The 13,801-nt window shown below is 43.6% G+C and overlaps 1 protein-coding gene across 3 annotated transcripts in view; it reads right to left on the minus strand.

Moving 5' to 3' along the window:
- Positions 1–3,680: 3,680 nt before the first annotated feature.
- Positions 3,681–13,801, minus strand: part of Dhrs4 (Dehydrogenase/reductase 4) — a 34,818-nt gene continuing 24,697 nt past the window's right edge. For all 3 annotated transcript variants that reach the window (XM_077634066.1, XM_077634064.1, XM_077634065.1), the window contains 7 exons: positions 10,844–10,921; positions 10,229–10,252; positions 9,952–10,022; positions 9,807–9,858; positions 7,991–8,125; positions 6,035–6,090; positions 3,681–4,937 (listed from right to left, as the gene is read on the minus strand). In XM_077634066.1, coding sequence (XP_077490192.1) covers positions 4,823–4,937; positions 6,035–6,090; positions 7,991–8,125; positions 9,807–9,858; positions 9,952–10,022; positions 10,229–10,252; positions 10,844–10,921 — 531 coding nt within the window. In that variant the 3' untranslated portion in view covers positions 3,681–4,822. The remainder of the gene's footprint in view (positions 4,938–6,034; positions 6,091–7,990; positions 8,126–9,806; positions 9,859–9,951; positions 10,023–10,228; positions 10,253–10,843; positions 10,922–13,801) is intronic.

Consider the following 13,801-nt stretch of genomic DNA (forward strand, 5'->3'; position numbering starts at 1 on the left):
ATCTGGACAGCAGTAAGGGGGCAAATCAGCATTTATCGGTTAAGAAAAAGGTTCAAGGAACAGAGAGAGCGTTGTGGAAAACAGGGATGCTGACGAAATCGGCACTGGAAACATACCGGACCTTTAAACAGGAAATTGTCAAAGAAAATATCTATGATAATTGTAGGGGAAGTTCTTTGCTGTTTGAGGCCAGGACTGGAGTTTTGCAGACTAAGACGTATAGAGTCAGGTACCAGGAGATAGACACTTTGTGCATTGCGTGCGGAGAGGAGGAGGAAACGGCTGAACACTTGATACTTTTCTGTAAAGGGCTTCACCCTACAGTGGAAGGCAGCGGGGCTGACTTACCCAAGGCATTGGGGTTTAGGGATAGTGAGGGGAAAGTGGATTTTAAGAGGTTAGAAGTAACCAAGCGAAGGTTATCTGATTGGTGGCTAAAAGCAAGACAGGAGTAAAATTTCACAAGACATGGCTAGGTGGCTTGAGCCACCGCCCGATGTAAAGGGTTCAGCCGTATCCATCCATCCATCCATCCATCCATCGGTACGCTCAGCCACGTCGGCCTTGCACACGTCGTTGCAGTTTTAGTCAGTTCAGTTCATTTTGTCGCCTGTAATGGAGTGTCTATAGCAGCGTTTTTTTATGCGAGGGCGAGATGCCTTCGACAGCAAAAGTGGCTGCGGAAAAAGTGGAAGTGTCTGTAGGCCATCACAGCTACGCTGAGCGACACAGCGATACGCGGCTGATATATTACATTGCAGGCTATGTGGCTAAGAAGGGTGTTTTGACAACTCATTGTGAAGCCTGCAGAAGCTCCAGGGGCTCCGTAACAGGAGGGGGGGGGGGGGGGGGGCGGTTGCCCCCCAGCATTTCTCCAGAGAGGGGCAGCCCCTCCAAGTCTCCAACTTCTTGCACTCAGATGAGAATTCTGACAAACACTTCAATTTCAGGACGTTATAAATGTAAAGAACAGTGAGGCTGAGCTCGTTCGCTTCCTACCCAGCCTTAAAACGTGTAATATCAGTAACCTAAGACAATCATGTCCCAGCAGAAATGGTTAATTGACTGAGCTCTGTTCATGAGCATGATTACTAGCATTGAAAAAGTATGAACAAACTTTTTTAAGGCAGTCGATCACTCCTCATCTGTACATTTTTATATATATGTAAAGTTGCCCATTTCAATTCAGGTTTTTATGCATTACAAATATACTTTTGAACAGTGAAATATATTAATATTAACAAAAACGAATAAAATAATTCAACATTTAAATAAAAGATGGAATAAACAGACAAACAACTAAAAAAGCTCGAAGACCTGTCCACCACACGAAAAAAAAAAAACTTCCGGAGTCCCAGCAGAACAGCATGTCTCTGTGATAAAGGCAACATACCCAAAAAAACTTCCAGCTGAGACAACTAACGAGTTGGACCTTGGGGGCCTTTTACATTTGTCAGTATCATTTTACGATCTTGTCAACGTCCTGGAAAAAAACTTGCGTTCAGCCAAACGTTCTTGCATGCCGAAGCTGCGGCAGAGATTCTGCAGTCAATTGGCGATGTGCCAAAAATTGGTTGTTCTGAGCATTCTGTTGCGCTGACAGCATCAGGTGTACGTTTTTATTGCCTCACAAGGATTCAGTTCATGCTTAAGGGTATGAGGATAGTGAGAAGAAACGGAAAATACTGAAACCTTGTGTGTTGTAGATCAAATTGTAGATCAATTGTGTGTTGTAGATCACATAATCAAATGCACTGCATTTACAGCTCTTGAAGTTAAATTTGGCTTGGCTCAGTTACACAACAAATCAGGCTTAGTACAGAAAAGCTGCAGAATTCTAACTCGAGGAGGATGCCCACGTAGTTCGAAATTAACCGAATGTTGAAAGTGAACACCCAATCTTGCTACTGTTCTTGGCAAGCAGTTGAGTGATGAGACCACCCTATTTTATTGTTTTCATAAGTTCCGTATCACTTCTGTATTCTATTGCGCAAAGGCAGCAGCCAACACCTGATTTTAAAACCCCGAACTCTTCGCCTTCGAAACTGAAGGAAGTGGCGGGCGGTGTTCAGAGTGTCTGAATTACCTTGCACATTGGAAGGCCTCACCGGAATCACGAAGGGGCAAGTGACCGCCTGTGAGCATGGTCCGAAGGCGGGAAAACCGATCAGTGTGTGACCATACCACCATTCGCAAACTCACACTGAGGCTGTATGAACGGCAGCCGCATGTGCGTTGACCACGGTTTTCCAGCCTTCCAACTCGGAGTCGCAAAACGCCAGACTAATCTGAGCATGTTTTTGGAGTTCTCGATTCCATAGTAGTACGGCGTCGACTTCACGCATGCATGGTTTCAGTCTTCCCGTGAAGCGTTTTGGTGCTAATATAGACCGGCCGCAGACCACACTCTGTATCCCTACATCCTGACACACCACGCAGGCTTAACTTCGGGCGACTGCTGCAACCAATCGTACGGAACGTGCGACGCAGAGGACACTGGGCAGAACCAGCAAGCACACGTCGCGGTGTGGCGGTTTTGTGCACGAGCATCGTTTTGGATTCAGAGTTTCGGTGATGCTGCGAAGCACCTGAATGGTTGTATTTTGACACGAACGTGGCATCATCCATTGCTCAGCAAAAGCTAACGCTGCAGGATACTGAAGCCCTTGAGACAAGCAAGCAACAGAGGAGTATACAAATCTCTTGCCGACACGGCATTCAACCCTTTCCCCATTCACTCCTCTCTGGCCTCGTGCGCCGTTTTTACCCCCTGTACACCTCCTCCGAAGAAAGTGCGTTGCTCAGTTGGATGCGTGCATCCGCGCCCAGAAGTGGAGGCGCGTATTTCGAATTATAGGTGCCGGAACCAATTAGAGTTCGAATTAACGAGCTATGTTTTAACAGACTCCAGTGGCACATGGACGGTCCAAGTTGCACAGTACGAATAAACGAGCTTTCAGTGTGCTCTTCTTATCAATTTCGCAAAGGCATTAAAAATGGCAAACACCCTCTCCTCCTTTTCGGCAGAGGCACTATAAAACTTTAGCATGCATACTGCCGCTGGCGGAACCGTTTAAGATTATGCTGGGCATTGACACTGAATGTGTGAATCCATTCTGTGCTAATCAGTTTTGCTGTAATCTTCCTCAATTAAAGTACAGCGTTTTCATAGCCTGTCATTATGATGATAATGATTTTTATGGTGCAAGGACTACTGTGACCAAATAGCACCATGACACCAGGTGTTTCTGCCTGCACTCAATGTGTGGTCAATGACCTCTTTCCCAAGCAATTCCCCAAAAGAAGCTGATCACCAGGCCAGAGGAAAGCATGTATTCATTACATCACTGGTAGGTACCCGGTGGCCCTGGGGGTTGAACCCCACACCTCCTGCAAGCGAGATGCTGAAACAATTAGGTCATCGCTGCTGTCTTCATAGCCTGTAACGGTGGCTGCATGCTCCGCCAACACCACTAGCTCAACCAAGCGTATTCTGAAGCTGTCAGGATCAAGGCTTCATCAACAAAGCGCCACGCTAAATGCCGAAACATCAATAGTTTGAAATCTGAAATTGCTGCTGCACTGCACAGCAACTAGCCACTGCAGCATAAAGTTTACCGTTGTCTTACAGCTGAGCCATTAAGAATAAACACTGCAATAAATGGAATGCCACATTTAGAAACTTTTGGAAACAGCAACTTTTTATTCTCACTCGGCTAACAGGAACATGATATGCATCATTCAAGTTCAAACATGACCAAAAATCACCTCTGAATGGCACACTTGCAAGATCACAAATTCTGTAGCTGTCAAAAAAGTGTTCTCATAGCCTTATAATCTCCAGTGGAAATATCAGCCCTAATTATGCCTTCCTTAATACAATGATTGCATACAATGGTTTCACTAAAACGCCATTCTGCAGTATAGCCATTTTCTGTTCATGGGACAACTACAATGTAACATGGCAGTGCACACTATATAAATGCTCAAGTTATGCGCTTGCATCACATATCATACTAGAATTAACATTTTGGCCCCTAAAACCTTAATTATGCCATAATGATTCCAGTTTCCTTAATGCACTACTACTTTCCAGCCTCCTACTAAAAGTCACAGCTCTATATTCACTGGGGTCAGCTCACAAAACTTATACTGGAGTCTTATAGTTGAGCCATCGTGTAGGTTCAGTCATGTTGTTCATTGTGTCCAGCTTCCAAATGAGTCAAAAGCACTTTTACGTGAGCAACTTAGATAAACCATCAGCGAGAAGTTACATCTGACCTCACCTCTACTGCAAGCTTACACTGGAAACGTCCATCCCGTGCGGCATTAAAACAATCCAACCAACAGCCTTGCACATCCGTATGACTCCCTGTCTCTCTGAAATAACATTGTGCGCAACTGCTCGCTCACCAGCACCTAGATATCTTACCCACAATGCCTGTGCTCGTAAAAAATTACAAGTCTGAAACTAGCCAATTGCTAAAGCAGTTAAGCTCTTGCTAATCTAACAAAATGATGTCCCTCTCGAGAGGGACATCATTTTGTTAGATTAGCAGTTCATGATCATGAACAACTTTTCACTCAGCACTGCTGGAAACACAGCGCACAAGTCGAGGCAAGTACTTTTGAGCCAGTCTTCAACATTCTTAAAAGTTGCAACAGGAACCTAGAGGTGCCTTAAGCACTGTGTGTATAACATATGTATATATCCTACATACACATAGGTGTACCTGTAACATGGATGTAAAGACTTGTTTTGTGCTATGCTTATCGCAGTGTCCAGACACACAGGTGCCATGTATAGGCCTTGAGCACATCCTCAAAGCTTGCAGAAGAAACCGCCGGCCACAGGAACATTCTCTCCAGTCACATAGCGGGCATCATCAGACACTAGGAAAGACACCACGCCAGCACAATCTTCAGGAGTTCCCAGCCTGCAAATGAAATTTCAGCCTGTTTACAAAGACGAACCATCATGCATGAGCACATGAATCAGATTATGCACTGAAACTGCCATGGTGCCTGCACACAATGGCCTGTAAAAGCACAACACAAGAGACAGACACTTGTTACACGGTGTTTTACAGCCTCTCTTTATAAGCATGTGAGCCCTTAACAAGATTTCGGAAAGGGGGGTTCAGCAAATTGTACAACAATGCTGACCAGGAATGTTATCAGTTTGCATGTCTTCTCTTTACCCTTGTTAGTATACCACGTCCCTCAGCTGTGAAATCTGTGGGGGTGAAGTGCTCGCCTGCTTATATATACTATGCATGTTTGAAGCCCCCCCCCCACCCTCGTTTCCAGAGTTCCCTTGTCTAATACCCTACAAGCCATACACAGGAGCTCTGTTTCCTAAATGGATGTGAACAGCGTGACATACTTAATGACAGCCACTATCATGAACATGTATTCAAAGCAATATGAGACTTCCAGTGCTAAATAGGCTCACAGTTGTCCTTCCAAGTCTGCCAAGATATACAGCACAAAAGCAAAAGCAACAGCTGTTAGAGATGAACCAACTATAACGATGTTATCGCACACATAGGCCTGCCATTCCCCTTCCCTCAACATCAAAGGCTAGAAATGAGGTGGCAGATGCACAAAACATACAAATGTGCACATTCAAAGCTAACTGTAGAGTGTGAGTACATTTGTGAGCGAGCCAATTGAGGGGCATTAACTTGTGCCCTTCATTCTAACAAGGACTTAAACAAGTGCCAAAATAACTACAGCAAACAAACAGACTCCACACAGGCAAGTACACATGAACATGAGGCTGATGTCTTTTACTTCAGCCTTAATAATTAGTTCTTAACAGTGATCTGGTTGCACGAGATCAGATGTGAAACAGTAGAAGCGGTTAACCATATGAGAGATGCTGAGCCAAGTGTTTCTGTCAGCACTTTTTGCTCCAGTGTCACATCGTTGTGGACCTGAATTCAGAACGATGCACCAGCAAGCCACAACTGCCTGCATTGGCTATAACGTCGGCATGTTCGGAAAAGTGCCTCAACTGCAGTGTGCTTACCTCTTCTGAGGAACTTGTGCGATGATTGCCTCTTCTATGGACTGATCCTTCCACAGCTGCAATGCCCAAAAGTAAATGAGAAAGAAAAAAACAAGAATTTTGTAAAAACAAAAGCCACAACAAGCTACAAAAAGCTAGGACTTGCACAGCTCAAAAGAACAAGACAGAAGAGGAACAACAGAAAACATGCACATTTAACGGCAGCTTCCTGCATACCAACCGTCTTATGTATGAAATTAAGCTTGTTAATGCTTGTTAGAGTGAAATAAATTAGTACTGTTGTTCCACTGCATGTTAGGACTTGCTCATTAGGATTCCTTATTATTGGAATCCGTATCACCTCATGCAGATCCAGTAACGCATGGAACTAACTTAGCTCTCAATGTCATACTCTGTGGCATTCTAATATCCTACAGTATTTGTGTGTTACCATGTTTATACCTGCATAATCAATACATTTTATGTTGTAGAATTTCAATCTAATTAAGTAGGCACCTTTGCCATGTGAATATGTTCATTATGGTGTGACAGTAAACTAACGCACAATATGGTAAGGTAACTGAAGGATCAAAAAGCAATAAAAAATGACAAATAATGCATTCAGGAAAGACAAAGCAATGAGACAGTGTGAACACAAACAGTTAATAAAATATAAATATATGGGCCTGTATCACATTATTGCCATTTATTTTGTGTTTATTTGTACAGCCATCATTCAGCTATTCATTCAGTGACATTATTTTTTAGACCTCTCACCTGAAACCAACACCTGGGAAATTAATCCTTGTCAAGCGCAAGCTTGCACTGCACAACTACAGCAAAACTTGCATCTCATGAAGTATAAACACGAAACCTGTTTTCACACACCTGCCCACTCTTGACTGACAGTTGACCGACTGTTCTGGTCCAGTAGACAACCAGCCTAGCAAATTTTGCTTTACACATCGTGCGATTGCGAAATGGCTTTTCTCAGCTCAAAGATACACTGTCGACTCACGTGGTAGCACATTATTACAAAAGGAGGAGCACGGAGACGTAGTCAAGAAGTGCCAGCATGGCAAGTGCTATTCCCATGTGCTCCTTGTATGTGCATGCCACAGAAGTGCCGACTAGTCATTGTCACACTTGAAAAGTCTGTGCTCTAGGACTTGAGCAAGGCGGCACTACTACTGACAACGCAGTTAGCAGTGGCAGCTCAAAAACATTACCTCACTCGTGGGCATCTATCTGACATCAGCAGCAATCCAGAACACCAGTGGTATTTCTTTCAAAGAGCAACTGCTGGTTTTTTTTTTTTTAAAGTTCACAGCGTGTTACAAAAGCCTTTACTGTGCGTTCTCCTCAGTCTCACGATCTCTTAATTGCACCAGACTACACAGCTACACAGTTTTGTTTCAATGCAAATGCACTCTTTAATTTCCCGTGTCATAAACTCAATTGTGGGCGATTTTCGTGGGCAGCCCGCTCTACATGACATGAGCCTATGTGTTCATAATCGCTCTGTGTTCAATTAATGAGGAAATGCTAAGCATGCTTGCTGTCATTTCAGACATTTCAAGAATGCAGTCACTGCTTGCAGTAGCCAGTTTAGCCATTCCAGGTGCACATAAATGCTTTGCTAATATGATTCCTGATGTATATGTTTGTATTTTCTTTTTATTTATACTGTTTTGTTGAAACCAAGCTTCGATTTTGGTTTCATACATTTTGCTGACAAAATTTTCTTGTACACTATTATTTGAAAAAGAAAATTATTTACTGCAACTAAGGGCGGTGAATGAAATATATTCCATTAAGAGCTTCATGGTTCTTTGAAAAACTCCACAATGAAAGGAAAAGTTGTAATACAGAATAATTATAGCAGTTCTGGCTGCAAGTGTGGCTGCAGAAAACCACGCACTCAAGCGATATATTCCAACTGCTACAGTGTAGTGCCAATACAGCACTGCCACTTACGGCTTCGCTGAACTTGGTCTTGATGATGCCTGGAGCGATGCAATTGACGCGGATGTTCAGTGGCGCCACCTGCTCAGCCACAGCTCGTGTGAGGCCCAGCAGAGCAGTCTTGGACACGCAATATGCACCCAGAAGCTGCAAGCATGGGTTGCCAGAAAAGTGGACAGTGGTTACCAGAGTTCTTGGTCTTCAGACTCAACACGCTTATTTTAAATATATGCCGGCTTCTTTTTAAATAAATCCTCATTGATGTTAAACCAAAATTTTAGCGTGATATATGTTTTGAAGAACTACTAAAAATCAAGCTACACTCAGTTGCACTTTCAATAAATCTCGGCTGCTTTTGGAATGAAGCAGTCTTGGAATGCCGCACTCATCTATTAGTCATGTAAATACTACTGTATAGCTAGGTTGGTATAAATGATGCACATAATTGCAGGCGTAATCAGTCATGCTCGTACACAGATTATCTGTCCAGCTTTGTAATGAAATCAATTTCTCTGCAGTAAAATGCATGCGTTAATCATGTCCACCAAGCATATAAACACGGCACTCTTTTTGAACACTGCGTCAATACAGAAGAAGCTCATTAGTTTGACCCACCCCCCCCATAATTCGGAAATTCTGATAATGACCCCCATGGTGGCTCAGTGGTTAGGGCGCTCAGCTACCGAGCTGTAGTTCCCGCATTCGAACCCGGCCGCGGCGGCCGAGTTTTAATGGAGCCGAAACAAAATGCAAAAGACAGCCATGTGCTGCGCGGTGTCAGTGCGCGTTAAAGATCCCCAGGTAGCCGAAATTAATCCGGAAACCTCCAATACAGTACCTCATTCTTCCTGTCTTCTGTCACTCCCTCCTTTATCTCTTCCCTCACTGCCCAGTTCAGGTGTCCGCCTTAGGGCACAGTTCAGGTGTCCCCTGATATGTGAGACAGACACTGCGCCATTTCCTTTCCCCAAAAACCAATTTTCATTTTTCTACAAGGTCCCGGCCAGCGCCAGTGTAAGCCTAGCTATATATGGTGTCAGATGCTTGCCGATTCAGACGCTAATTCGAATGGCTTCCCAAAGAAAGGCCATGCTGAAAAGTTGCCCGCGCACCCCTCACTTGGGCGGAACGGCAGGCATGACAATAAACGGATTTGGCCTCGTCTCCGAGAATAGACCAACCGCTGAGTTTCTGTTTCACTTCCCTTGAGCTTGGCGCCAGCTCGAATCTCAAAGGCAATCCGCGTACCTTGTCCGATCTGCTTACTGTGTTTACTGCTACAGTCGAGAAAAGAGGCCAAGAGATACTGCTTGCATGGTTCACCTTCTTCCACGCTTTACTGCACCTTACAGAATCACCTGGGGTTCTGTAACGTGCCCCAACACTGCACATGGGGGTTTCTGCATTTTGACCACATCAAAATGTGGCCTCCGTGGCAAGGATTCAATCCCGAGACCACAATTTGAATTCTCAGTCAATCTAAATATGTACGTTCCCCCCCCCTCATGCAATACGCTTTTGGGCCTTGAAAGTGACGCTAAAAACAATTCAGATAAGTGAAATGCCAAGAATAGGTTTTGGTTTATGAGGGTTAACGTCCCAAAGCGACTCAGGCTATGAGGGACGCGGTAGTGAAGGGCTCCGGAAATTTCGACTACCTGGGGTTCTTTAACGTGCACTGACATCGCACAGCACACGGGCCTCTAGAATTTCGCCTCCATCGAAATGCGATCACTGCGGCCGGGATCGAACCCGCGTCTTTTGAGCCAGCAGCCGAGCGCCATAACCACTCGGCCACCACGGCGGCCTAAATGCCAAGAATACTTACAGGGATAGACTGGTAGCCCCCTATAGATGAGACATAGACAATGGATCCTCCCCTGCAATACAAAAAAGGCACATTCAATAGAAGCCAACAAATGCAAATAGGAATGAGAGAAATTACTGTTTTTCAGTGAAAATCTGCAGCTTACCCTCGCTTCTCTAAGTGAGGCACGACTTCTTTAGTGAGCAGGAAGGCACTTTTGACATTGATGTCAAAAATCTGAGATAGAAAAAAGAGCAAGGTATGTTGTAACAGGGTGCCTACAAAACAGCTTCCCCACTCTATTTCCAGCTAGCACCAATGCAAGCTAAAATGACAGCACTGCTGCTATAACTTTCATTCAAGCCGAAGCAAATTGAAGCGAAAGAGGAGGCCAAGCCTTCATGCGATCACAAAAACTGAAATGAGACAAGTGCAAAGCTTACCTTGTCCCAAGCACTCTCCGGTGTCTGGCACAGGCCCACGTGCAAGGAGACAGGGAGACAAAAAGGACAAAAAAGAAACACATTGCATTCAATTAAGGTTGGGTAGAAGAAAAACAGCATGGGCTCAAATTGAATTGAAACTATGGAACTGTTAGGCAAATGAAGAAAAAAGCTACCACAAGAAATTATGACAGTGCGCCTAAAAGTCAGGCTCACTACAAAGAAAAAAACAACAACTACACCGTACGTGCAGCTGCCTAAGCATCCGATGAAGAGCAGACATGAACAGCTGCTGGAATAGCTCAGTCAGTGGGCATGGGATGTGGCATGCGGAGGTTGCGGCTAGGTATTCTATGTTTAGAACATACAGCATTCTCCTCTACAAGGATTTCTTATCAGAATTTGCCTTTTTCAAAGAGTAATCTTGGAGCCCAGGAAACACATAATGTTTGGCTAGATGATTGTTCTTGCTTTTCTGCACCCTAACTTATAAAAACAACATTTGTTGGGTACTTTGTTTGTCACATGCACAAAGAGTGCCCAAAAACAAAAACATGCTAAATTAAACTAAACCTTTAGCTGCCAGATACACTCTGTTATAAAAGGTCTACTCACATCTAAAACAGGGGCCATCACAGGGTTCATGCCAGCATTGGAGACAAGGATGTCGATGCCACCGAGCTTCTCAACAACCTGCACACATGTTTGAACAACTACAGTAGGCATGAATGCATTAAACGTAAAAAAAGCTGTGCAAGCATCATGCTCTGCAGGTGGCCCCAAAAGTATGTGTGCCCACCAAACAAAAGTTTGTCATACAGTAAATGTATCTTTGCAACATACTGCATATATATTCACAAAATAAATGAATGCATTAAAATAGTGCAATCCTTTTCCCACAGACCGAGGAAAAATGTTGGCACGAAATTTACGAGCACTAATGCTTCAAAAGTTTAAAAATAAACTTGGACCACAGTAACACATTCATTGCAGACACCATCAAAACTATTCTGTCGAATCTGTATCTCTAAAAGAGGAAAGAGAAAACAACGGATGTGGACAAAATGATTAGCTACTTGGCAAGAAAAGAATAATGGCGAATATATAGGGTCAACAAAAAAACAAACAGAAAAAAGACAAAGTGGAGCTCAGTTGTTAAAACATGAATCAGGTATATACGAATGCCGTTGCTTCTTTGCTAGAAATGTTATTACAGACGCAAACTATTGTGTACACAACTTTCAAGTACCTTGAGACTAAAGGCCGCACACAATACCCAATCTCGCCTAAACCATGCTGCACCTCAAACAAATGCGAGGAAGGTACACATGAAAAAAATGTGAACACCACTTATCACCAGGAAAATTGTTCGGGAAATGTTTCCTTAACAGCCATAATCTTGGGATAATAAGACAGCCTAAGCGTGGACTTTATGGAACTTTTCAGGTCACGTCACGGAAGGAAAAAAAAAAAGCACCTGCCAGCCCCTTCTTACACGCTAAAGCCAGGAGTGAAGTGTTTTCCTCACCCATCTGTCTGCACACTGTCACAGCTGCAATAACTACCAGGCAAAAAGCCGCATATGAGGAAAAAGCATGCTCAGCGGACGTCCACAACTGTACGCTAAACCTTCAGGAAAAAGCAGCGACAGCCATTTAAGCAAACAACCACAGTGACTATTAGCTTGGCTGTTGGCAAAGCAACGTTCAGTGGTCTCCATTCTTCAAGCACCATACCTCATGCAGTGCACGCGTGTTTAACAGTTTAGACTGACTGCTTAACAATAAACAACTGTGGGTATCTAAACTTTGAAATCTAAATACATTTTTGAAGCAATGCAGCTCACCTGTAACAACATTTCTGCAGAGGTGCTTTATAAAAAAATTAAATTTTTTCGTCTCTTTTCAATTCTCATCAAGTTGCCATCTACAATGTAAAAAAGAAATGTATGGCAAGTAGCACTATGGAATCACTTGCTATGACTGTTCACAGCAATTCAATCAATTGTGTAATTAATTGCTCAGGATAACATGCTTCTGTGCCCATTTTGTCTGACAGTGACAACAGTTGTACTCCGAGTAAGAAACAGTTGGCTAGCGCATGAGACAAAAAAAAAAAATGCAGGCCAATGAAAAAAACAACTAGTGCAGGCGCCAGCTAGGGCGCTAACTGTAAATAATACAAAACTTCTATTCGCAGTTCGTTTGCCATGGTTTCCACAGTATGTCAAAAAATTCCCAGTGTTCTATGGTTCCCAGCCTGTATGTACTTGCCCCCTTTTTTTGAACTTTTTTTTACAAGCATGCATTCATCACCACCGCCAACAAATATGAAGCGTGAGGTTATTTAAGAATTTGATCTGTTTTCACATCTTCCATATTGGTGCTACTCTGAGCAAGCACTAGTGCACAGCAACCGTTTTCAAAAGGACTTCCTGATGTGAGAGAGGTTACTTCATTAAATAGCACCAAGAGGTCTTGTATTCAGATATCACTGTGCAATATACTTTCATAAACTTATTAACCACTGAGTGAACATTAACCCACAGTAGCAAGTGTCGTAAAAAATTGACAACACTGCTCAAACAGCAGAATATATTGTAACCCATGAAACCCAGTGAGAACAGGTGAGCATTTGAGCTCGTTGTCCTTATACCATTAGCCTATTGTCATTATTCCAACAGCAGCAAAGTGCCATAGTGCAGTGAACTAGAATAGACCGTGTAGCGGGCAGGAGTCTCTGCATGTCCCCAGTGTTATCATCAGCTGCGGCCCACTTCAACAGAGTCCGTTTGTAGCACAGCTAGAAATGGATATGTGGATTACCACGCCATTCAAGTAGCCGCATTTTTTCACCTAAAGCACTGTTAGTGTACTGGCTGCGCAACCAAAAAAACTATTTCATTGTTTTATGCGCTAGGCATGTGACGCAATGCAAGTCACCAATTCTACTGCGAACAAACTCAAGGTCTCTTCGATTTGGCTGCACTTTCTGCACTCAAGAAGTGCAGCACTTTCGCATTCATTTTGCCACCGCAGTGCCTGCTATACTTCCGCCTTCGTTTTGCATAAGTTCAGCATAGTGCAGCACAAGCTCTTGGCTGGCTTGTACTTCCAATTGGATGTGAAGCTGTAGTGCAGCAATATATGGCAGCACCCATGTAGGTAACACAAGACATGGTCGTAGTTTTAATGAAATGATGACAGTTCTTTCTTTAAACAAGGAGGTGGGTAATTGTTTGTGGAGTCAGAATTGTAAACATAAGCGATCAAGTCGAGCTCAATGGGCAGCATTTCAGTGCATATATTTGTAAATCATCTGTGTGTGTCAAGGTATACATGCAACACCTTTTTTTTTCAGTAAAGCAACGATTTCCTGGGGCGCTGTTCATGGCAACCCTTCACTGCGATTTACTGCTTGAAAATTCCCCACGCGGTTCGCTTTTTGGCGGCCGTTGATGTCAGCATCACACAGCTGGCTGTAATTTGGTGGAGACGCCATGGCTAGCAGACGACCATGCCCGCACTCGATCATTCGTTTGGAAACAGCCAATGACAATATAAGCTGCACTTG

Source organism: Amblyomma americanum, chromosome 8 (genome assembly GCF_052857255.1).
Source record: "Amblyomma americanum isolate KBUSLIRL-KWMA chromosome 8, ASM5285725v1, whole genome shotgun sequence".
Lineage (NCBI taxonomy): Eukaryota > Metazoa > Arthropoda > Arachnida > Ixodida > Ixodidae > Amblyomma > Amblyomma americanum.